We start from the raw sequence: 24491 nt of genomic DNA, 5'->3' as shown, positions 1-24491 counted from the left end.
TCAACCAGCAGACAAGAAGGTCAAAGGGCCAACAACTTTAGTTTCCTCAGAAAGACTGAAAGCACTCAACCACAGATTTCTGCTTCCACTGAAGTCAGAGAACTGCAGAGAGACAGCTAGATAAAAAAATGTCACCAAACCCAGGGAGCTTCACACCTCCATTGTCTTCAAAGCCTGCTGTTATTTCACCATCAAATATTCAATATCTTGTATTATCCAGTAGGTGGACAGAGAGTGGCAGGGAAATAAAACGGGTCAATAAAGACAAAACAAACAAGTGAAATTTAGATTACACTTGGTCTTTGTCAGGAATGAAACCTGGTCACAGTTTGCTCTCCATAACTGAGACCTTTATTTGAGAGGTATATTTAAGAGGAAAATAACATAAAAGGTCTTCCATATTTCACAACAAATCTGTTGAGATAAGAGAGTATTGGGGGAGTGGGAAATAAGGCTGGGGACTACTGATTTAGTATCTGAAAAACCCCTTGACATTAACCACTTAACTCCCTGCTTTTGGCGTCAGAGGGTACTGGCTTGACGCAACTCACTGGCTTTTTCTCATTAGCGCTCTTTCTGAACTGAGTAGCTTTGTGCAATCAAAATAAAGCAGCACACACCAAACCTGTTCCCATTAGGACTTTCTCACAGACTGCCACGCCGCTCAACTCGCTGGCGAACCCTGCCTCAGGCTTTGAAGGCAAGATGCTTCGGGGCCACTGTGCCCTCACGCAGACAGGAAAGAGAGGAATGGGTGTGGGGGGAGAGGATCGTTAGACGTGTTTGAGTGGTTCCCCCTTTCAGGTCTACTTGGAGCAGATCAAACGAATTTCCTAATCAAATGTGCTGTTCTATAAATACAGAGCCCGTCAGCTTCAGACAGAAAGGATAATCATTCACCTACCAGGGAATAGCTTCTGATAGACACGATCCACTCACTTATTTTCCCTGCAAGATTATATAGAACTAGTTTTTTTTCTACTCCTTTCACTCAAGTAGTTAATCACTATCAGCTGCATTTCCCCTGTTATTTCATTGTGATTTTTCTTCTTTCAAGGGGAGGATAAACAACATGCGTTCTAGCCAATTTTTTCGGGCAGTATCTTTTGACTTCTTGGCAGTCCTTGTGTGTTGTATTTTATTGCACTTTCTCCAGTTTTGTTTGAAGGTGTGTCATTTGTGTTTGTTTTAGAAGGATTCCCATATTGTAAACATTCAATAACTACAAAACCATGTATTTTGTCACTTTTAGCCCCCACAAAAAGCAGGGAAACAAAATGACTTAAATATTTGAAGAAACTGTCCTTTTTGCAATACTTTATGATTTCTTAACCACTATGCAACTTGTACTTCAGCTTTGGACAGTACTGGTAATTAGACCTGCACTATCAATGGTTACAGTTGCCATTCGTTGAAAAAACCCACAAGAACTGCAATGCACAGACAGCAGACTTTGCTTTCTGCTGGGGAGTTCTAAGGCTTGGAAAACCTTAGCAGGTGTTTGCCTGCGTTAATGAGAATCTAATGAGATCCCTTATCAATTAAACTCCATTTCGCGGCTGCTTTCATTCCAAAAGGTTTGTCTAAGTTAGTGTGAAACGGAAAAGGACATGATGAGCCAGAAACCCTAAGGGTAAATGTTGTTTTCGCACTGTAATGATCCCTAATCAACTGTTATTTAAATGGCCCATTTTGAAGTGTGGAAATCTTATTGTTGAGTGGTCTTCAGTATGTAAATATGTTCTGGCCAGTTTTTGTGAGGACAGTAAAACTGTGCTTTCCCTCAAAAGGGTACCTCGAATGTATTAATATTAGATTGAAGATACTGTTTAGGTGTAGGCTTGCTCAGGTTTCAGGTTTTGAGGGAGTGTGCAATTGGCATGCAGATTTTAGGAATGTCCACCAGAGCTGCAGTCAGGTCAAGACCCCAGTGAGGGTGATGAACATGCAGATGAGCTTTCCTGAGACTCTTTCTGACAGTTTGTGCAGAAAATCTTCAGTTGTGCAAAGCCAGAGTTTCATCAGTTGTCTGGGTGGCTGGTCTCAGATGATCCTGCAGGTGAAGAAGCCGAATATGGAGGTCCTGGGCTGGCTTGGTTACACGTGGTCTGCAGTTGTGAGGCCGGGTGGACGTACTGCCAAATTCTCTAAAATGATGTTGGAGGCGGCTTATGGTAGAGAAATGAACATTCAATTCACTGGCAACAGCTCTGGTGGACATTCTTGCAGTCAGCAGCCAATCGCAGCTCCCTCAAAACTTCAGGCATCTGTGGCATTGTGTTGTGTGATAAAACTGCACATTTTAGAGTGTTTTTTATTGTCCCCAGCACAAAGTGTGTAACTTGTGTAATGATCATGCTGTTTACCTTTTTACTTTTCAACCCCCCAACCCCCCCCCCACTCCCCACACACACACAGTCTTTAACACTCTGTATCCCCCATAATGAGGTCTTTCCATTTAATGAGCCAGAAAATTAAAATTGTAACTGTCTGAGGGGTCCACCTTGTTGTTGCCTGGCCTCTGAGACTGTCGGCTTCAATTGACACGCAACCACACAGGGCTTCGCCAGACTGAGAAGAACTGTGGCAGTAAACTGATGCCTTGGCAGAGAAGAAAGATATACAGAAAAAAAAAAAAGGAAACAAATAACTAAAATAATAAAATATATTTTTTTATTTTCGTGGGAGAAAGACTTATATAAAATCTTGATAAGGAAGCAAATATATTGTGGGGTATAATAAAATGTCCAAATCCAATCTGTGGAAGAATTGCATTTGCTCCATGCACAGATAACATTACTTGGTGTAGCTTTATTTTCTGTGGGCTCGTAGCCCAAGAAAAGAACATAATAAAAAAAAAAAACAACAACACACAAACAAACATAGGATTTCAGTTTCTCATTTCTTCTTTAATAAGGGAGAGAAAATAACACCCATATTTCAGTTCAATAGTTTATAATTATAATTAGAAACTTCATCTGTATATATTTAAATAAATGTGTGTGTATATAAAATATAGATATTACTCAGTTTCTGCAAAATACAGGGAACACACATTTGATTGTTTATCAACTATAACATCCTGCAGCACCCAAAATGATTTCTAATTATAAAATATTCCTTGAAAGCATTGTTTGAAGTTTTAGTTATAGTTTAGGTTATAGTTTTTATTTTCTTTAAATAGCACTTGAATCTAGACTGTGAGTTTCCTCCCAGAATTCTGAGTCACCCCAAACAGAACACAAGGAATAAAAGAGAATCGCAGCATTTATGATTTCAATTGAACTACTTGTTGTAAGGTTTTAACAATATGCACGTGAACCAGGCATGCCAAGCATTCTAAATATTTTTTTTAAATATTCACATTTGAATGCACAGCAAAATGTCCCCCAGACTGTCAAGACACTGAATTAATTAGGACTGTATTGAATTTGCTGGCTCTCGCTCCACATTTTAAAAGAGTATTGAATTTGTTGGCTTATGGTTTAAAAGATTATATAAAATGTCCTACTTGTCTGATCTCCAGTGCTGAATTCTCAGAGCTGCACAGACCTGCTCCCTGTTTATTCCCACCACACTGCCTTCTCTAAGTCTGGCTGTTTTTAATCTGTAAACTTACAGGCCTTGAAAACTGTACTGAGCCTTATTAAGAATTTCGTACAGAGAACTCTCGACACTCATAAAAACAAAAAGCAGGGATATGGTACTGACAAATGTCTGGGTCTTTTTTTATGCTGACAACTAGAAATATGTCAGAAAAGAAAGAGTAAATGTGCATACTACTGTGACTGAGGGAGGCTGCCAAAGGAAGCAGAGAGGATGGAGGGAAAATGTTTGGAGAATAAAATATCGATATTTGGATACCTTTCCAGTTTGCAAGAATGCTTCTGAAATTTTACATTTGTTTGCCAGTGTGCTTAAATCTTATGTATTATGTAAATATTAACCATAGTTTGGTTATGTGTCTCTCACCCTTTTACTACTTAAAAGAAACAAACCAAAAAATCTCTTAGTCCCCAAAAAGTTGATAAGTTTGATTGACTGGTGCCCTCTGCAATTTATTACAGTAACTTTTGCAAAAACGACTTAGAAATGCAAACAAATAGACATTATTGATAAAAAACGCAAAAATGTCGTCTCCTCCTGCTACTGCTCCTAGTAAGGAAAATGGCGGTGAAGATCAGTCAGATACCCCAGTTCTAAATGAGATATGCAAAATGAACAAAAACCTTGAAGAGAATATTGGGAAAGTTGGTGAAGATGTGGCTGAAATAAAACAAACAGTGGGCGCACTGAAAAGAAAGGTAGATACTCTTGACAACCAAGTTACACATGCCAAAGAGAGGATATTGTCTTTGGAAGACGAGAATATCTGCCTGAACAGTACTGTGGAAATAAATTGAGACCGTGATTGTAACACTTACCGACAAGGAGAAGGTTCATCCTGAAAGCTCTGATAATTAATCAAAAATAACCACTTAACCATGATGACTAATATGATCAAAGTGACATCCTGGAATGTGAATGGATTAGGTTCATATCTTAAAAGGTGAAAAATACCTTAAACACTTTGACATAATTATGATTCAGAACTCCCAAAACTCAAGAAGCAATTAAAACATTATGCAAAGGTGTTGGCCTATATGATCTTTGGAGATTGATCAATCCAACTTCTTGTGATTACACATTTTTCTCAAATAGGCACACATAGACTACGTTCTGATTTCACACTCTCTCATAGACACTATTAAGCAGCTAGTAAGTGTGTATGCTTGAAACAGTACTAAAAAAACTAGAGAAGGATTATTGGTCCTATCCCAACAATATTTCTATGGCAAATCTGCTGAAAAATAAATATGAGGTACATTATTTAATAAAAAGGTGGAATATTCCTTGTATAGGTTAAAAGAAATGGTATGAGGCAAAAAAAGGAGGGCAACTTTTGGCCAGCCAACTGAAATCTAGGGAAACAACTCATCAAATTGGTGGAATTGGAAATAAGGAAGGCAAGCTGATTATATTTATGAGGAACTTTATACTTCAGATGGACTGTTAGATATATACAAAACAGAGGCATTCTTGCAGAATCTGCCTAATCTAGACGATAGGAATTGGCTTAACCGCCCCTTTACTCTAGAGAAATTGACAGAGACTAAAGCCTGATTCATGAGTAGCGACACAGAGAAGGGGTTTCTGGGTAAGTGTACGCTCAATTCTCCAAAATCTCTACAATGTGTCTCTGCAGTCCTGTGCGTCTATATGAATGATCTGGACTCTGGGATAGTTAGAAAACTTGTCACATTTGCAGATGATACAAAAATAGGTGGCTCAGCAGATATAATCTCAGCAGCACAGGCTATTCAAAGGTAATTAGATAATATTCAGGTAATATTATAATATTATATATATTTAATATGATAATATTCAATGTGGACAAGTGCAAGGTATTACTTGCAGGTAATAATGTCCACTATAATTACACTATAAGAGAAACAGAACTGGAAGATGTAACATATGAGAAAGACCTAGGAGTTTCTGTGGACTCCTCACTTTCCCCATTGAAACAGTGTGTGGAAGCAATAAAGGAAAACAAAATGCGAGGGGAAATTGTCAAAAGTGTAGATTTTAAAACAAGGGAAGTAATGTTCAGACTGTACAATGTACTAGTTACACCTCATCTGGAATACTGTGTTCAGTTCTGGTCACCTCACTTCAAGAAAGATATCGCTGCTCTAGAGGCAGTTCAGAGGAGAGCAACCAGACTTATTCCAGGTCTGAAGGGAATTTCGTACTGAGAGACTGAGGGAACTGAACCTTTTCACCATGGAACAGAGAATACTAAGTGGATATTTGATTCAAGTCTTCAAAATCATGAAGGGCATGACCACATCAAACCAGAGGAGCTTTTCGGGAACACAAATGTAAATTGGGTTTCAAGGCATTCAAGACGGAAAACAGGAGACACTTCTTCACACAGAGAGGCGTTACAATCTGAACAAACTCCCCAGCGATGTGGTTGAAGCTGAAAAATTGGGAACATTTAAAAATAGACTGGATAGGATCCTTGGATCACTTAGTTATTAATGGACACCAAACAAGCACGATGGGTCGAATGGCCTCCTCTTGTTCGTAAACTTTCTTATGTTCTTAAGCGAGCACTGATTGGTTAAGCAGGGAGATTCTGAGAGCCGTGGCCAATCGCTCAGTGGTGGGTCGACTGGTGTACAATGTGTAGCTGTAGGGACTGCAGCAGGTCAGAAAAACGATATAGTGACAAACAAAAGTATTAAAAATGCATCTCCTCATCTACGAAACGCATTTGCCACACTAACAGACTGTACTCCCTCTCATCTGGCCTGGACATGTGCAGAGGTCTCTCAAAACTATGGGGCGCCGTTTGTGTCATACATAATTTAATGCACATAAGGAGTATTTTTTCCCTCGAAATGCACATTTCATGCATATAATTCACATTTTGTGCACATAATTCACATTTCGTCACACGAAATGCCCACTTATTTCATGCTCAACAATTTTGTGGACGAAAAGTAAAATGTACTTTGCTTTCCATGGACTGAATGAGCACTCGAATTTACATTATGTCCACAACATGATGTAAGGAAAAATACATTTAGTGCACCAGTCAACCTGTCTCCAGTCCTACACCTAATACAAAAGAATTAGCATTCATGATGAAACAGATTCGTGATAAAGATTGAATTCCGAAGGAAAGTTAGAAACTTGCAGAGCCAATCAGGACAGGCAGACAAGAGCAATACCAGGTGCAAATCTGCTAATAAAATAAATAACGAATATATGATGTGTAGAAAATCACCTGTTTCACCAATCAACATGATTATAAATCTTTCACAATTTTTAATTTTATTAAAAAGCCCAGATTGTTGGTTATATTATATTCAGTATAGCCTACTGCATAAACTGCGGGTCTGGCTGTTGAAGAAGAAAGTATGTATAACTCATAAATGTTTACAGCTGAAATGCCATATATGTACTTAATTAAAATATTTAGCAACATAAGAATGGATATACGGGGGAAATTCACATGCACAGAGATATTTACTTTTGAATTGCAAAAGCTGCACAAAAAGCAGCTATGGTGCTTCTATTGTTAAGTCTCTAGCCAACTATAGCAAGACAATATAGATCTGCATATACAGGATGCAATATGGTAATCTGTATGTGTATGTGTGTAGTTGTTGTAACAGTATGTGTTGATTTATATCCATACAACACCATACCCATACCGCCATGGCACCCCACCGTCTGTCCCGTATTTGGATGATACAAAGTTGGCAATCCTAGGTGCACCATAGAAAACCGATTTCTGTTTCTGTGTTTCTTCTTGGAGATTTCTCTAAATCCCAGCCTAGAGGAAATGATGTCTGACAACCGTAACCCAGTATTAGGATCTGGGACAAGCCACAAATCTCATTGTGGGGCAGGATGCAGGTCATAAAGATGGTTGTGGCTCCTAAACTGGATTACATCATCAGAATGTTACCACTGTCCAAACCAGTCTGTACCTTTAAAACTATTAACAAAATGATTTATCAGTTCATGCAGGTGGTCATAATGTTATGGCTGATCGATGTATAGCCACCTTATAAATGGAGTTAAGGGAACTTGTATGGGCGTAAAGGCTGTATGAGAAAATGACCTGGAGATTAAATTCGGAGAGTAAGAATGTAACAAAATAGTACAGCAGATGCTCCTCCCTATGAGGGATGCCTGTTCCAAGCTTATTCAATTTAAAGTGTTTAATAGGATTACTGGACTCTGTTAAGGCTGAATAGAATTGGCTTGATACAATCTATCCTATGTTGGAAGTGTCAGTCAAATGCTGGTGACATGATGAATATGTTCTGTAACTGTCCAAGTTTGGATGTCTTTTGGTAGAGGGTTTTGGAAAAGATAGGGGATACTGTGGGTACCAGAATAATGGCAAAGCCTGTGTTGCTTTTGTTGAAAATCACGCAGGATATCAATAGCTTGAAAATCTCAGGTTTAAATTGGCTAAAGGTTGCCCTGACCTCAGCCAAAAGAGTCATATTGAGACACTGGAGAGAGAAAGATCTTCCAACCTATAATGAATGGTACAAAAATATGGCTGAAACAACTTCATATGAAAGACTGATTTAAAAAATCAATGGTAAACTGGACACTTTTTCTGATATTTGGGGACCTTTTCTGTCAGAGATGGGAATTGAAAACAATATGCAATTGGCTGATAGACTGCAGAAAAATATAGGTGACTGGTAGCTGTAGGGTTTTTGATTTGTTTTAATTTATTTTCTTGTTGTAATCGTTGTTTGTTGGGGGGATTTGTTTTAAGAAACAATTAATCTGCATTGTGATGTAAAAGGAAACAATAAAAAGTAAAATTTGGAGAAAAAAAAATACATAATTGATATACACTCACCTAAAGGATTATTAGGAACACCTGTTCAATTTCTCATTAATGCAATTTTCTAATCAACCAATCACATGGCAGTTGCTTCAATGCATTTAGGGGTGTGGTCCTGGTCAAGACAATCTCCTGAACTCCAAACTGAATGTCTGAATGGGAAAGAAAGGTGATTTAAGCAATTTTGAGCGTGGCATGGTTGTTGGTGCCAGACGGGCCAGTCTGAGTATTTCACAATCTGCTCAGTTACTGGGATTTTCACGCACAACCATTTCTAGGGTTTACAAAGAATGGTGTGAAAAGGGAAAAACATCCAGTATGTGGCAGTCCTGTGGGCGAAAACGCCTTGTTGATGCTAGAGGTCAGAGGAGAATGGGCCGACTGATTCAAGCTGATAGAAGAGCAACTTTGACTGAAATAACCACTCGTTACAACCGAGGTATGCAGCAAAGCATTTGTGAAGCCACAACACGTACAACCTTGAGGCGGATGGGCTACAACAGCAGAAGACCCCACCGGGTACCACTCATCTCCACTACAAATAGGAAAAAGAGGCTACAATTTGCACAAGCTCACCAAAATTGGACAGTTGAAGACTGGAAAAATGTTGCCTGGTCTGATGAGTCTCGATTTCTGTTGAGACATTCAGATGGTAGAGTCAGAATTTGGCGTAAACAGAATGAGAACATGGATCCATCATGCCTTGTTACCACTGTGCAGGCTGGTGGTGGTGGTGTAATGGTGTGGGGGATGTTTTCTTGGCACACTTTAGGCCCCTTAGTGCCAATTGGGCATCGTTTAAATGCCACGGCCTACCTGAGCATTGTTTCTGACCATGTCCATCCCTTTATGACCACCATGTACCCATCCTCTGATGGCTACTTCCAGCAGGATAATGCACCATGTCACAAAGGTCGAATCATTTCAAATTGGTTTCTTGAACATGACAATGAGTTCACTGTACTAAACTGGCCCCCACAGTCACCAGATCTCAACCCAACAGAGCATCTTTGGGATGTGGTGGAACGGGAGCTTCGTGCCCTGGATGTGCATCCCACAAATCTCCATCAACTGCAAGATGCTATCCTATCAATATGGGCCAACATTTCTAAAGAATGCTTTCAGCACCTTGTTGAATCAATGCCACGTAGAATTAAGGCAGTTCTGAAGGCGAAAGGGGGTCAAACACAGTATTAGTATGGTGTTCCTAATAATTTAGGTGAGTGTATATGTAAATCACAAACCTGACAAATAAAAAAATACTCAATGCCTAAAAAAGCTTGTTTAAAAAAACTGAACATGTACTTCAAAGTCAATAAAGCATTAAAAACATTTATCACATTTAGAATAAGGACCTAAAGTACTTTATTGTACCTTGTTTAATTTTTCTCTCAGCGGAACAAATTCACATATGAAAAAAAAACAAAAAAACTAAATTAACTCTCCTAAAGTCAGAGCACTCTAATCTCCTAATTAAAGCCGTTCTTGGGTAATCAGACACAGTGGCATTTGGAAAAGCCTTTTTATTTTTTATTTTATGCATGCCCTTGTTTCTCCTGCTATGTTGCTGGTAGAAACCTGGCTAGAGTAGAATTTTAAGTGCGTTTTTTTTGTTTTGTATCTGTTACATTTCATGCACATGTGGACCCGAGACATACCAGGAATGTTTAAGTATTTCTTTGACATTTAAACCTGTGCGTTTCGCTGTCCTTCTGATATTAAGCAGTGATGTACTTCACTGTAACATGGTAGCTGAAAAAATATATTGAATACAGTCTTGCAAAATTGCTTTTTTGTAAGGGTAAGAAAGCCACCACCTTGTGACAAGGCACAGACACCCAACTGTGCTATTTTCAGGCAAACCTGTTTTGTGATCTTCATACAAAAACAGGTTGGTTATATGCTGGAAAGGGGTGCTGACATCTAAATATAGCCTTGCTTTCTATTTCAAATCTGCATGACACTGCATTGTACTACAGGTAGACAATGCCAATATTTGCATAATGGGCATAAACTAGGTAACAAACAAAAAGGAAAGAAAGAAAACAACTCAAGGATTAATGAGATGAAAACACAGTGTATTAGAAGATATATGTGGCAACAATCCAAGAGAGCTAAATTTGAATGTGGGGTATTTATTTAACTAATTAACTACCTCCAAATTTTCTTTTACTATAACAGCGGTGATACTTAAAAAATAATCACTGTGGATTGTTTGAAACCCAACCCTGCTTGTGTTTTGGTGCAAGCTGGCAGAAAATACGTCTGCCGTTAAACTAATGTTCAATTCTTGCTTCCCATAAATCAAGTATGTGAATAAACAACAGGGTGATACATAATGCATAAACAGTAACCACTCAAATTTGCATGGAAGTTGGGAACGTTCAGCAGGTGCCCCTTTGTCTGTATATGTGTGAGGACATTTCCCTTGTTAATTACGAAAACCAATTAGGTTATAAAAGCTCTCTGTGGTATCCAGAGAGAACGGTTAAATTAAAAGTTGACTGCTGTAATTGTCATTCTCTCCTGTCAGCAAAACCATTCCTTGCAGGCACTGGTTAAAGAAAAGTCTTTTGAAGAGAAAAAATGAATAAATTGATCATGATGTAAAAAAAACACCTCATGATGGATATACATTACCAGGAATGTCAGTTTCCAATGCTTGAGGGTTGCAATGGGTAAGAGGCTAATTTTTAAACTGCATAACAGCCTAGTCTTGAGAGTGACTGAGAAATTTCTGATGAATTTTAAGGGTAAAACCCTGCTTATCTACAATACACATTGCACACAATAAGGGGCTGACTTTTCAAAGCTGGTAAGAGATTTACTTATGAGTCAGACCAGTTGTTTGAATTCAGTTCATTGCATTTGGCAGTTTTTCAAATTAAGATCATTAATGGGTGGTCTTTTTGCAACTTTTTGAGGGCGAATGTAAGCTATAAACACGTTACAGTATGGAACAACCAACAGTATATAGAAGACGGCACAGTCTACAGTTTATTGAAAAGGGTGTAGGCCCATGCTTACCCAAAGTTGGCCAGAGGAATTCTCCTCCATTCTTCCCACAGCACCGTATCTGATGCAATGAGAGCAGTCAATCTTCCTGCTGTCCTCTTCCAGTTCAACCCAGTGTGTTGTGGGTTTGAAGACTAAGTGGGGACTTGATTCAAGTCTTCAAAATCATGAAGGGCATTGACCACATCGAACCAGAGGAGCACCCAGGGACACAAATGGAAATTGGACTTCAAGGCATTCAAGACAGAAAACAGGAGACACTTCTTCACACAGAGAGATGTCACAATCTGAACAAACTCCCCAGCAATGTGGTTGAAGCTGAAAATTTAGGAACATTTAAAAATAGACTGGATAGGATCCTTGGATCACTTAGTTATTAATGGACACCAAACGAGCACGATAGGTCGAATGGCCTCCTCTCCTTTGTAAGCTTTCTGAAGGCAGGACTCCAGGCAGACCACTCTTTTATGATGTATTTCTCCTTGAACCTGTTTTACACCCCACAGTTGAGTGACAATCACACTGGGGGAGGCATAGACAGTCACAATACAATTCCATTATGCTTATGGTTAAATACATTGTGATTTATTTGTATTTTATATTATTGATTTTTAGCTTTTCTCATCAAAGGTTAACACAGACAAGGACACCAAGGGTATATAAAAGATATTTGACTATTTTCAGAAAAAAAAAATTACTACCTGTGTTGGCAGAATGGCCAGGACGTAGCTTAAATGAGCCGTGTCCCTCTCGCCCCCGCTCTCTGGAAGCTTTTCTCCTAACATCAGTCTCTCAGCTTTGCGCAAACCGCCGCATTGTGACTTTGAGTGGCATGGTTTCTTTTGCTGGGATGTGTTCAGTAGCAGGCCTGGGAAAGTGTATCATTACTGATCCACATTACGCATGCCAGCAAAGTACGAGATGGGCAAACAAGATTTCATGGCTGCGTGGTCGTGCAATGTCACTTCAGGAATAATCACTGTTGACACAGCAGGATGACATTTGAGCGTGCTTTCTGGGATGCTGGTTCCGTTGTGTGCTCCTGATAGATAGCCAAGATGCCAGGGCTGTGCAAAGACTTTGGGAGGGCAAAAAACTCCTCAGTATCCTGGTCTAACAACTATCACTGATGGCATTGTTCTTGGACAACCTGATGGACACACTTACATCAGATTTCTTATCAAGCAGCTGGAGACATACACACTAAAGATCCCAACTGAATATAATTAAATGATGGTGGTGGAGAGCGCTGTCTAACACGTCAGTCCAAAATCTCCCATAGGTATTCAATTGGGTTGAGATCTGGTGACTGCGAAGCCCATAGCATTTGATTCACATCATTTTCATACTCCTCCAACCATTCAGTGATCCCTCGTGCCCTGTGGATGGGGGCATTGTCATCCTGGAAGAGTCCACTCCCATAAACCCAGAAACTGGTTGCTGCAAGTATTGTTTTTAACAACACATAAATAAGTTTTCAACTCAGGTCCACAACACCAAAAGACCTTGGGGGAGGGGGTACTGTTAAATCATGTTAATTTAATTGACCCAGGGCTCAGGTAGTATAAACACTGGGATACTCATCCAGCAAAGGCCCACTGAGCCTGGTGCACTTCTGATCTCTCCGTTCCTCTGTGATCTCTCCAGTTCTTGCTCTGATCGATCACAACTTTAAACAGCAGACTGAAACGGAGACTGGCGATGAAGCAAATTAGGAGCGTATGCATGATGAATTGTTCTGCCCTAGAAACGGGAGGCTACAGCAGAGATATACTTATATGGGGTAAGGGAGGATAGACAGAAGACATTTGAAACCTGTGTACAGTGGGGCCTGTTTTTTCCACTTAATTTCTTCAACTACATTACTAATATAAAAATGGCACATTATTGCATCTTATGTTGTTTCTTTCTGATGCTAGCTGTAAAGAACAGCACACGCTAGGGGCAGTGTCTACTTGAAATAGGCTGCTAGGTTGTCTGCGTAAGCGGGGTGTATAATGTAAGCCACTGGATGCATCATTTGATTACAGTTGGGTATGGAGACGTTTTCAGTTTTTTAACCACGGGGGAAACCCGAAGCACTGAAAGAAGTCCCATGTTGAATTTGAAAACGCCTTTAAATGCCAAGGAAACACCTACATATTTACTTTCTTTGCTCTTAAATAGGGAGATACTGCCACAGAGCCTACGCGCTAGAAACACAAAGATGCATACGCAGTAAAGAAAAAGCTGGGCTGGAGGTTGTAACTGAAGTTTTCCTATTGCTTTACTTAGTGTTTGAAGAAATCTTTCCTTTTCAAATGCCATGATATGATTTGTTTACCCGCAGAGAAGAGTGAATAGGCAATGTCCATCAATGCAATAAGAGGTATTGCATGGTATTAATTTTACACTGTAGATAAAAACTTACTGCTTAAGTTTTTTCTCCCAAACAAACAAACAAACAAGAAAACTTTCTCCCTGCTCTCGTCACAAACGGACACGCAACACTTGCATTGTCTTATATAATAGGATACATGCTTAAAATACACGAAGACGAATGCATTTTTATAGATTTTTTTGTATACACCCACTTTCCTTAACCCTGTCAACCATTAAGATACTAGCTGGTGTATAGGTTGTCAAAGAGAATCAATTTTCCACTCCAACACCCTTTTAATTTGACACTGTAGAGCGGCTATTAGGTAAAGAACAGAGTGTCTGGGACAGCACAGCACAGCACAGCAATCCTTCGTGACATTTTAACGTTGCAGCAACGTTGTTAAATGTTGCAGAAACATGTGTGTGTGTAGGGATAGAGATTTAAACCCCACGTATTCCCAGACCCAATGTTCCAGTTAAAGATGTAATTAGCATGCGACGTTTCTAAATTAAGCCTTGGATAATTGTTTGCCAAATCAAATCATATATTTTTTTAATCATTTCAACGCGTGACAGTACAGAAAGTTAGCAAAAATCAACCAGAACGTCGCTTTGCACATAACGTCAATGCTTAATTAATTGAAAGACGAAATTGGGTGCTTTAATTTAACCCGTTTAGATTTAACTGTGGTTTCCCATAATAGACAAATCAGTCGGGAATCGTTTCAATCATTTAGGTCCTTTCATGGTTTGTATGTGGGTAATACAGTTAGCCTATTCATATTATCCCCATTTCATTTGGAGCATAAAGCTAATTCTGTATTGGTCAATGCATTGTTAATTTCGCCAAAACGTGTTGATTGTAAACTGAGCACCAGGTCTGAGCATTTCTGATTGTCAGAAACGTGTCACACTCCTGTTAGCCTTGTAGTTGTAACCCCACATTTTTGATGGCTAATGTCTCAGAGGCCATTACTGCAATATGATGACGAGATGGGGTGGGATGTAAAACAGCTTAAGTCAGATCTAAACCTTAGTGGTTCATATATTACAGTTCATTTGATCATTTAAATAATCAAATACATAAAAACAACCTCAAGTCTGTTCAGCTCCTAGGATGGTTCTGGGGAGTTTGTAGTAGAAAAGTTGGTTATTACAAGCAAATATAAACAACAGGTTATGAAAACTGTAAATGCTCCTTATTAAAGCGTCCATAACGCGACCACAGATAAAGTCAGCTGCAGGATCCCCCCTGTCTAAATGAGTCACTATATGTCACTATGTATAGGTGACTCGGCACAATAAGGCATATATCACAAAGCATGAACTGTTTTACTCAAGAATGTGTCACATGACTGTGAATGCAGGACCGCAAACTTTTTTTTTTCTTTCTTATTGGCATTCATTTAAGTGATGAAAATTTGGTTATTTTAAAAGACAGCATTTCTAAAACCGATCATGTCTACCTGGCAATAAAAATAATGAATTTAAAAAAGGAAAAAGAGAACAAACAACATAACTATGGTGTTTAAACATGTCTTTTATTTTTTTTATTTTTTTTAAGCAATCATGCGCAATATCCCGCAACAGCCATTCGCTCGGCAATGTGCGCTTCTGCCTCACGACTGCTTTCCCTGGCGGTGGGAGAGAATGACAGTGCACCCCCTACCTCCACCCCCCCTTTAATACCATAACCACACATTCGCACTATTACTCCATCTATAGATCACCACTCATATCACCGTTAACCCCCCCCCCACCCCCCAAAAAAAAGAAAAGAAAAAGAAAAAAAATAATTAACGCAAGCAATGCTATCCGCTCAAAATACCTCATCCCAATTGAGAGCGCAGCAGGATGGATTTAAGCTTCTCCAGGTTCTTGGCATACTTGTACTGCGGGGTCCAAATCGTCCTCCACACCTGTATCGACCCTGGGCACCCCCATCCCCAGCCCTGTCACATTCTTGCGCGGATAGGGCACACCGTGCGTCTGGGTGCCTTGCTGCCCACCCGTCAGCCGGCGAGGGTGCAAGCCGCCCTGAACCGCGCCCTCGCCAGCCTGGCTCAAACCCGGGACAACTTCCTCCCCTACAACCTGAGCTTGGAGGTGATGCCGCGGGAGCCCCTCGACGGAGACCCGGCGTCTCTCTCCAGGTGCGTCTGCCAGGCGATCGTGGTGCAGGGGGTCTCCGCGGTGCTCGCCTTCCCCCAGACCCAGGACGAACTGGTCCAAGTGGAATTTATATCTTCTTTTTTGGAAATCCCTTTCCTTAGCATCATTGAGCAAGGGGAACCTCTGCAAACTCGGGTAAGGAGCAGGACTGGTGTTGCTTTTGCGCTTTTGCTTTTGGCACGCTGGCTGGTGGCTGCGGCGCCTTTTAAAGTTGTTCAAGTTGTTTTGTTGTTTTGGTGTATGTTTTATTTCAGTATCACTATTGCACAACGTTGTCTGTTAACAAACCCTGTCATTGTTGATATTTTGGGTTTTGGTAGTTTATTATTTATCTGGATACTTTTAACTAGCTCATTGTTAAGTGGTAAAGTTATGACTGATTTAATGTCAGGTGTATTAGGACTTTGGAAATCATGGCTCATTGCTTTTGCTTTTACCGAATCTGATTAATCACGCATTTTCATTAGCCTTCTTGGATGTGCTACCTGCACCGGTAAATGATTTCCTTGACGTCATTTCAAGAGAACTTAAACGTATCAAATAAATGTTAAGGCTAAAATCCTCGGGAAAATAAACTGTGTTGCATACAGTCTATTCTCTCTCGGTCTATCAGCCTCTCTAATTTATTTCCCGAAACGCGCTGTAAATTCCCGGGGAGGATGCTAGGGGAGCCCAAATACATGCATCCGTGCATGGCATTTGGATGTTTTGATGGATTCACAACTGTCTTAATAACGACCGTTTTATGGAGAAAAATGCAAAACCCTCTGAGAACATATTTTATTGAGCACACGTTGTTTATTTATCTATAATCTCTGCATTACTCTGACATGTGGTTGTTTGCATGTTTTGGGGTACACAAGAGATCAGGTATATTTCCGTCATAAATACATATAGGCTAGCTAAAGTTACAAGTGAACATGCATGTAAATGTTGCACGCTTCTCTTGGATAACATATGTATCCCTGATGGAGCACTAACATCATTGGAAAGCAGTGCGTCACGATTCAGACTTTTACACTGGCAAGCCTCATAGCAGGGGTTTATTGTCTGATTATCTGTGAACGGATTTGTATAAGGTGTTTAATAAGGTAACTTGTTACATCTTAGGAATGCTTCATGTCTACATATTGAGAATGTGAATGTAGGATCAATATGGGAGACATAAACAATAATTATTCTATGCCAAGAATATGCGGTACACTGGGTAGGTTCCCCGTCTTGTGTATCTATACTGTGAATGTGCGGTCCATGTGTCGTTAATTTCCTCAAGCAGAGCGGCAAGCTGTGTCTGCATTGAGTTTTCATTCTGCATTTTTATTAAATTTGTCTCCCAATGCTGCTTAAAAATTGAAGCATCTGCACCAAGCTGGAGAGCTTAAAAGTTTTGCACTTTCCTCATTCAGTCCTACCTGAACTAAAGATTAATTTTTCATCTGCATTTTCAGTGGCTCAGTTCTGCAGAATCATGTTTTTCATTGGAGGTGGTCAATTATTCGATTTTCCAGGGTTCTGATGCTCTTCTTTCATTTATCAACCCTTAGACTAACCTGCAAGATGATGGTTAGCATGCATGTGTTTGAAAATGATCTCAGTTTGTTCTGCAATACTGTCTTGGTGGACCCTCAATTGTAACCTGGGATTACAATCATCCCTAGGGTTATGCATTAGCCTCTCTCCACCTGCATTATAGCTGTATGCGTGGGTACTGTGGTGTAAAGCAGATGCTTTTAGCTAGGAGAGTGGGTGCCACAGGTGACTTGTTCAACTTTCTGGTATTAGATAATCTGCCCTGCATTAAATTAAATGGTTCTTCTGCCTACAAACCCAGGACCAGAGCCTCAGGGGATGATGTTCTGGTATCCTTATGCAATCTCTGTACCTGGACACAGAGATGGATTGTGTTGGGTCCTCCCACTGGGAAAAACTAGGAGTCTACCATGTACCCAAACACATTATCACAAAGCCCCAAGCACATGAAGGACACAGTGGGTGAAATGAGTAAAAAAGTGAGCTGGGGTAGAAAATGACCACAGGGAACAGTCCACATGATTTTAGAGACCTGTTAATGCATAGTGTGGCTTTCAGTCAAATTCCATGTGACTCCATCACATCTCTCATAAGAACAGAGAATCTTTACTTTGGATTGGTTGTTTCTGGAATAAAATAGTGCATTTAACATTGAAACAAGTGGGGAAATAGAGTATCCACTGTATAGTCTGTATTTGGGGAATGTTTTTGATACCATTGGCCATTTAAAAATATATACATATTCTGATTTTAAAAGAAGGACCTGTTTATCAAAAGACACCCACTGTCCTTGTCCAGTGAACTGTACACTTTCTTCTGTTCACTCACTTTGCATTTAGTTAATTGATAAATATAATATATTAGCATGTCTATTTTTGAAAGCATTCTTACTTTTCAGCATTTTTTCACACCTGCCTAAAACCTTTGCACAGTACTGTATATATATTATTCCCTTTAGATTAAACACTACTTCTTCTGGGTCATCTTGGAGAACTTTTGAGAGAGAGAGAGGCAGAAGACTTTACACAACAAGGAAGTTTCACTGTGGTCAGCTTCTGGGAGGATTGTTGTCAAAGCTGCCAAGGATGGGGAGAGCCCACTAATGAAGGGATGGCTTTTACTTAAAGCAGAGCAGGCAGGATACATGGCAGTAATAATAACGATCCTAAACTACCAATCAGTGTTTCAGAAGCTAATGGGAACCTGACTGAAACAATTGAAGTTGCACAGTTGGTTTAACATGCATCCATGTGTAGGCCTATATCCTTTTTAACTTCTCAACCTCTGATGTACTTAGTGTCTTACAAAGCTGCACAGACGCTTGTTTTCAGTGACCTGCCTTTCCCTCCTTTGAGAAACAGGCACTGCAAAGTTGCTGGAACAGTAGTTGTCTTTTTAATTTAATTGTATTTTCTGTCGGTTTCTAGGAGTTTTATTTCTGTTTTTGCTTCTCAACAAACTGGGATAAAGTCCATGGCAGTTGTCTTGCCTAAAACACAAAGGCGCATCTGTGAGCATGGGGCTTACAGTGCCTTGGATGTTTCAGGAGCTCTAACAGCATGTCGAACGATCCCAGATGCCAGATGATTCCTATTAGTCTCCCAGCCTGTGGCCTCCATGCAGAAAGCCAATGATTTACCAGACCACGCAATTCTGGACCAGCAGTTACCTCCAAAGGGGAGCTGCAATTTCTCAGATAAGAATGCTGCAGTGCTTTATTATAGTCCAAATCAAAAGTGTATCCTTCGTTAGCTTGCCCAGAACTAGAATGCTTTACACTGTGGACAACGTTCTAAAATGAACATTCTTTTAATGTTATGTAAAGTTTACCAAGTGACCTAGGTTGACAGGGGAATCTTTCTTGTTTTTTCAAGATTGACGGTGCCACCAGCTTCTGTGTATGTTTCTCACAGAGAGGAGTATTATGATGTTTGTACTGTTCAATTGAAGCTGCATTTGATAGTAGGTCAAAAAGATGGATTGTCGTTCGTGACTCTGGGTGAGGAAGGGGAGTTCCTGAGAGCAGCTGAACAATATCAGTATGAGTTGGTGCTATGTTAGTGATAACTGCAATCCATTTAAGAGCATGTAGCCAGTTGAAAAATACCCTGCTTCTGCCACCACATGTTGCTACAGCTGTTTGACATAATGCTTGTATTATGTCTTCCTCACAGTGTTCATATCCTGACAAGTCTACCCTAGTCACTGTCCAAATGTCAGGTTGAGGTGGGGCAAGAGCTGTGTCCTCCAAGCTGCCGACAACTTGATATCTGAAGCAGCAGCTGGATAGACTTCAAACAGACTAGACATGAGTGTTGTCTGACAGACTTGATGGAAACCCTTATTGCACTGATCCAAGCTGATGAACTGAAAGTGAATGCACTTATTGGATGACACTTATTATATGAATAATTAAATACTATATTGACACATTTCTTAAACACTTCTAGCACAATATGGTGATATTGATATACAAGGCTACATTTCTCAACCTGAAATAAAGTAACCATTATGAATGGGGTTCAATTACTATATTAAGGGTCAAATTCATGCACCACATTGTATCTGACAGCTGTACAGTATAATATGGTTCTACAGCCTCACCACTTCATGCATTTGAGCATTAGCATAGATACGATTCCATCTGTGAAAGATGACAGGTTACTTCAATTAGACACTGCAATCTTCAGATCAGCAGCTTCCAACTCTTGTCAGGCCAACAAAATCTATTAGATTTCTCACAGATTAAATGTGTTGTGAGATTTAGGCAGCCTACGCATATCTCTAGGCATATCTAAACAGTCTGATATTTGTCTTCTGCCTTCACAAACAGTTGGTTTCTATTTAACTATATGTTAGGAATGTGCTCCTGATGATATTGACAGATAACATTGTAGCTTGCCCTACTGTTAAAAATAGCTTGGTAATGATATCAATGCAACGATGGATCATATCTTGGAAGGTTTTTCATGTGGGGAACTGTGGTGGCTTAGCACTTGAAAATTGCTTACTTCATGGGGTACATTAACAAATTAAAAGAAAAATCACACATAGTAAATCATCCATGCGCTATGAAGCCTATACATTTGTCTTGTTTTATTGCTACCCATTAAAATCACATAGACCATGTTGGGAAAGGTTTTTTTTGTCTCAAGACAATGTTACAGCCCTGAGTAGAAGTAAAGTCTAAGGCTCCTGCTAAAGGCTTATTTAACAAGGTCTTATCTCTTTAACCTCTGCGGTGGACTGAATTATTGTGTTATCCTGATTAAAAGGTGGGTCATGTAAGGATGTATGTCCAGCCAAGGCATGAGGTGTATATGCTTTCTCAAGGGCACTTGAGAATAGCTAAGTATTGCTAGATCTGTCAATAAAGACATCACCCATTCCCTAGAGCAAAAATTGGCCATCATCAATTCACCTGAATCATATTTGATAGCCTATATATATATAATTAACAAACATATGTGGCATAATTGAAACAGTGAAAATGTTAAAATGGCAATTGACCAGACTAGATCAGAGATGGACAAAAGAAGCTATTGAATTGATACCAAGAGATGAAAAAAGACATAAGAAGATGACCACATACAAGATGGGAAGATTAAATCATAAACTTTGCAGTCTTGACATGGAAATGAGAAGCTGTAGATTGAAGTAGAAACATCTTGGAGAGGCCGTCACCCAGCAGTGGACTGATAAAGGCTGCTGCTGCTGATCAATTGGTTTTTATTTACTATAGCGCCCTTTGCAGGGTAGCTACAAAGTGTTTTACAGACTGATAAAAAAACAAGCAAAATAAACAAATTAACCATTAGGCATGAAGGAGAGAAAAACAAAGTCCTATAAGGTGGCAGATTGTTATAGGAGAAAATAAATCTCTGGTGGTCCATGGATGGCTTAAGGCCTAGGCCTAATTATCTCCCCTACAGGCAATATAGTTTTATCAGACAGGCAGCAAGATGATCAGAATGTTCTTCAGTGGTGCTGTTAGCTGTGGTGTTAAGCCTAGTACAAACCGGCTGGTTGCGTTGCTTCAAATTTGACGGGCTGGGGACAGTGCCACGCCAACGCATCTCCCAAGCGTCAAAAGGCAGCAATTCCATTTTGCGCAAAAAACCGATATAATTACAGAACTATATTTTACGGTTAAAAATAAAAATAGATGTCAGTTTTGGAATATACTGGTGTAGAGCGGTGCTCAGTCCGCTTTTTTCTTTGTACTGAACAAATGCTCTTCATTGCATACTATGTAAAAAAGCAAGTAAGCGTCTTGCATGGATTAGGACAAGAAAAAAAAGTAATTTTACTGTCCTACAAATGAAGAACATTTACCTTAGTTTAATAATCAGTTGTACTGTGTGTGTTTAGACATGGATAAGTGCATTTTTTGTTTGTGTGTGCATATTTCTGTATGTGTGTGCTTTAGTTCCTGTTTTGAACAGGACCAACCTCCTGGTTAAATCAAATCTCCTGGCCGATTGGCGATTTTAGAGTTTGCTAAATTATGAACTCTGACGGATGGGGAGATGGGAGATATATTAATTATATCAATTATGGATAACATCTGTCCAATAATGTTCATCATTATAGTTGTGAAATCACTCAGAATTGGACTGCCATTGGTCGAGAGCCACACGTCTCTCAAGTGTCACATCAAACATTGCTCTGGGAGAAATCTTGACGTGACGCCCAACAATGCGCTGGTGTGTCTCGGTCCATAGACATCCATTAGATAAAAAATGTACACAAGATGAAAAGACGCGACTTGACACACAGCTGTGTCATGGGCTTAAGAACGTTTACAAACGAGAGGAGGCCATTCGACCCATCGTGCTTGTTTGGTGTCCATTAATAACTGAGTGATCCAAGGATCCTACCCAGTCTATTTTTAAATGTTCCCAAATTTTCAGTTTGGGGTGTTTGTTCCAGATTGTGACAACTCTCTGTGTGATGAAGTGTCTCCTGTTTTCCGTTTTGAATGCCTTGAAGCCCAATTTCCATTTGTGTCACCGGCTGCGTGTGTCCCTGCAGATCTGGAAAAGCTCCTCTGGTTTGATGTCGTCAATGCCCTTCATGATTTTGAAGACTTGGATCAAGTCCCCACGTAGTTTCCTTTGTTCCAGGGTGAAAAGGTTCAGGTCCCTCAGTCTCTTAGTAGGACATTCCCTTCAGACCTGGAATAAGTCTGGTTGCTCTCCTCTGAACTGCCTCTAGAGCAGCGATATCTTTCTTGAAGTGTGGAGCCCAGAACCGTCCACAGTATCCAGATGAGTCTAACTAGTGCATTGTACAGTCTGAACATTACTGCCCTTGTTCTCAATTCTACACTTTTGACAATATAGCCTAACATTCTGTTTGCCTTTTTTATTGCTTCCCCACATTGCTTTAGTAGGGGCCACTTGCAGGCACTCTTGGCAGTATGGTGCCTCATCAGCCCTCCAGTGTGGGGGACGGGATGCCATGTCAGCCCCTCAGAGAGCGAATATTGCTGGAAGACAAAAAGAGATAATGCTCAGATACAGTGCTGTAGTACTCGAGACCAGATTTGAATTTTCTCGGTCTCGTCTTGGACTTGACCCTGTCTGGACTCGGTCTTGGAATCGGACTCGGCAGCAGAGGACTCGAGGACTCGATGTCTTGGCCGAGACCAGGCTGAGACCGCAGAACAGGATCAGTCAATAGTTCATGCAATTTCATTTTCTGTAGTCAGGGACAGTGACAGTCTTTCTATGACTGAGCATTTCTCCTTGTAGTTTTACTTACCCGGCTTTCGACTAGTGCTTGCCCTTTCGTGTTCTGAATCTGGTTTTGCCCTCTCTATCCTGTTCGCACAATCCCACTACCTGACACCCTGTTTTTTGACCTTGATTCTTGCCTAGCCCTTTATATTCCTGTTGCCGGTTCCTGACCAGCTGTCTGATCAATCCTCCCTTTCTTGTGTGTACTGAGGTCCTTTACCTTTGCCAGTGGCTCTTGTTACATTGCTTATGCTGTTGAATTTTATTTAAAGGAAAACTTAGAGGTGTGAATAACTGTGTCCCTCCTGTTTTCTGGATTTAAATTATTTATGAAAAATATAACTTTGTTCTGTGCAATGCTAATATGATTACAGTATAACATTTTTATACTTATTTTTTCAGCAGTACATATTATGTATATAATATACCCAGTATTACTGAAATTGTGTTTTTTTGTGATTGATTGTGTCTTATTTTTATTTTTATTTTTGGCTGTGAATTACATATAAAACAAGGGGCCGCAATATCCAGTATATGTAAACTTCACGTAGAGGTGCAGAAACAAACACATAAAGATTTGATCAAAAAAGACCCGTACAATCCACTCAAAATCAGAAGCACGTCAAAGTAGTAGTAGTAGTCTGCTTTTATTATTTAATTTGTTTTTTCACCCTAATCCATAGCAGAACTTGAAAACAGATGCGTTTCAACAATATGCCTTCGTCAGTGTTTCAAAATCTGTGAATTACAAAATAGCTTAAGTTATTATTGGATAAAAAAAATAGGATAATTAGAATCTTTACTCTAAGCTCAAAGTAATACTTTTCTTCATTATAAACTAATTTACATTATGAGCAGCATCTATCCAGGGTGGGGATGAAAGGAGGAGGGTTGACCAGTGACCATTGCAGTGGGTTTCCACGGCCTTTACTTTCAGAGATACAAAGCCTAAAGTTAAGTCCTTCAGCACAGAGGAGCATTAATCGGTGAATCCATGCCCGAGCTCTGGCGAGTGGAAGCAGGTTCTAGAGGATATCCCTGCAGATCTGCATACATTCACCGAGCAGCCTCCGCAGCCACTATTCAGCCATAAAGAGCACAGAGTGTGACGATGACATTCTGACAGCTTTCCACAGCAGGGCTCAGCCTCTCAGGCTCACAGCTGCAGAATTGTGAGAGCAGGTTGGCTCAGCCCCAGGAACTGTATCTCCACTACTCAGAATGCCCGACTGGAGAGATTGAGCACA

The 24491-nt window shown here is 40.0% G+C and overlaps 1 protein-coding gene across 1 annotated transcript in view; it reads left to right on the top strand.

The window, feature by feature from the left end:
* The first annotated feature begins 15655 nt into the window (after nt 1-15655).
* Nucleotides 15656-24491, top strand: part of grin3bb (glutamate receptor, ionotropic, N-methyl-D-aspartate 3Bb) — an 83204-nt gene continuing 74368 nt past the window's right edge. The window contains exon 1 of the mRNA XM_066696327.1: nt 15656-16108. Within this exon, the coding sequence (XP_066552424.1) occupies nt 15656-16108 (453 nt within the window). The remainder of the gene's footprint in view (nt 16109-24491) is intronic.

The sequence above is a fragment of the Amia ocellicauda genome, chromosome 22, assembly GCF_036373705.1.
Source record: "Amia ocellicauda isolate fAmiCal2 chromosome 22, fAmiCal2.hap1, whole genome shotgun sequence".
NCBI lineage: Eukaryota > Metazoa > Chordata > Actinopteri > Amiiformes > Amiidae > Amia > Amia ocellicauda.
Note: the sequence above shows the minus strand (reverse complement) of the source record. Positions and strands in the feature narration are given on the sequence as shown.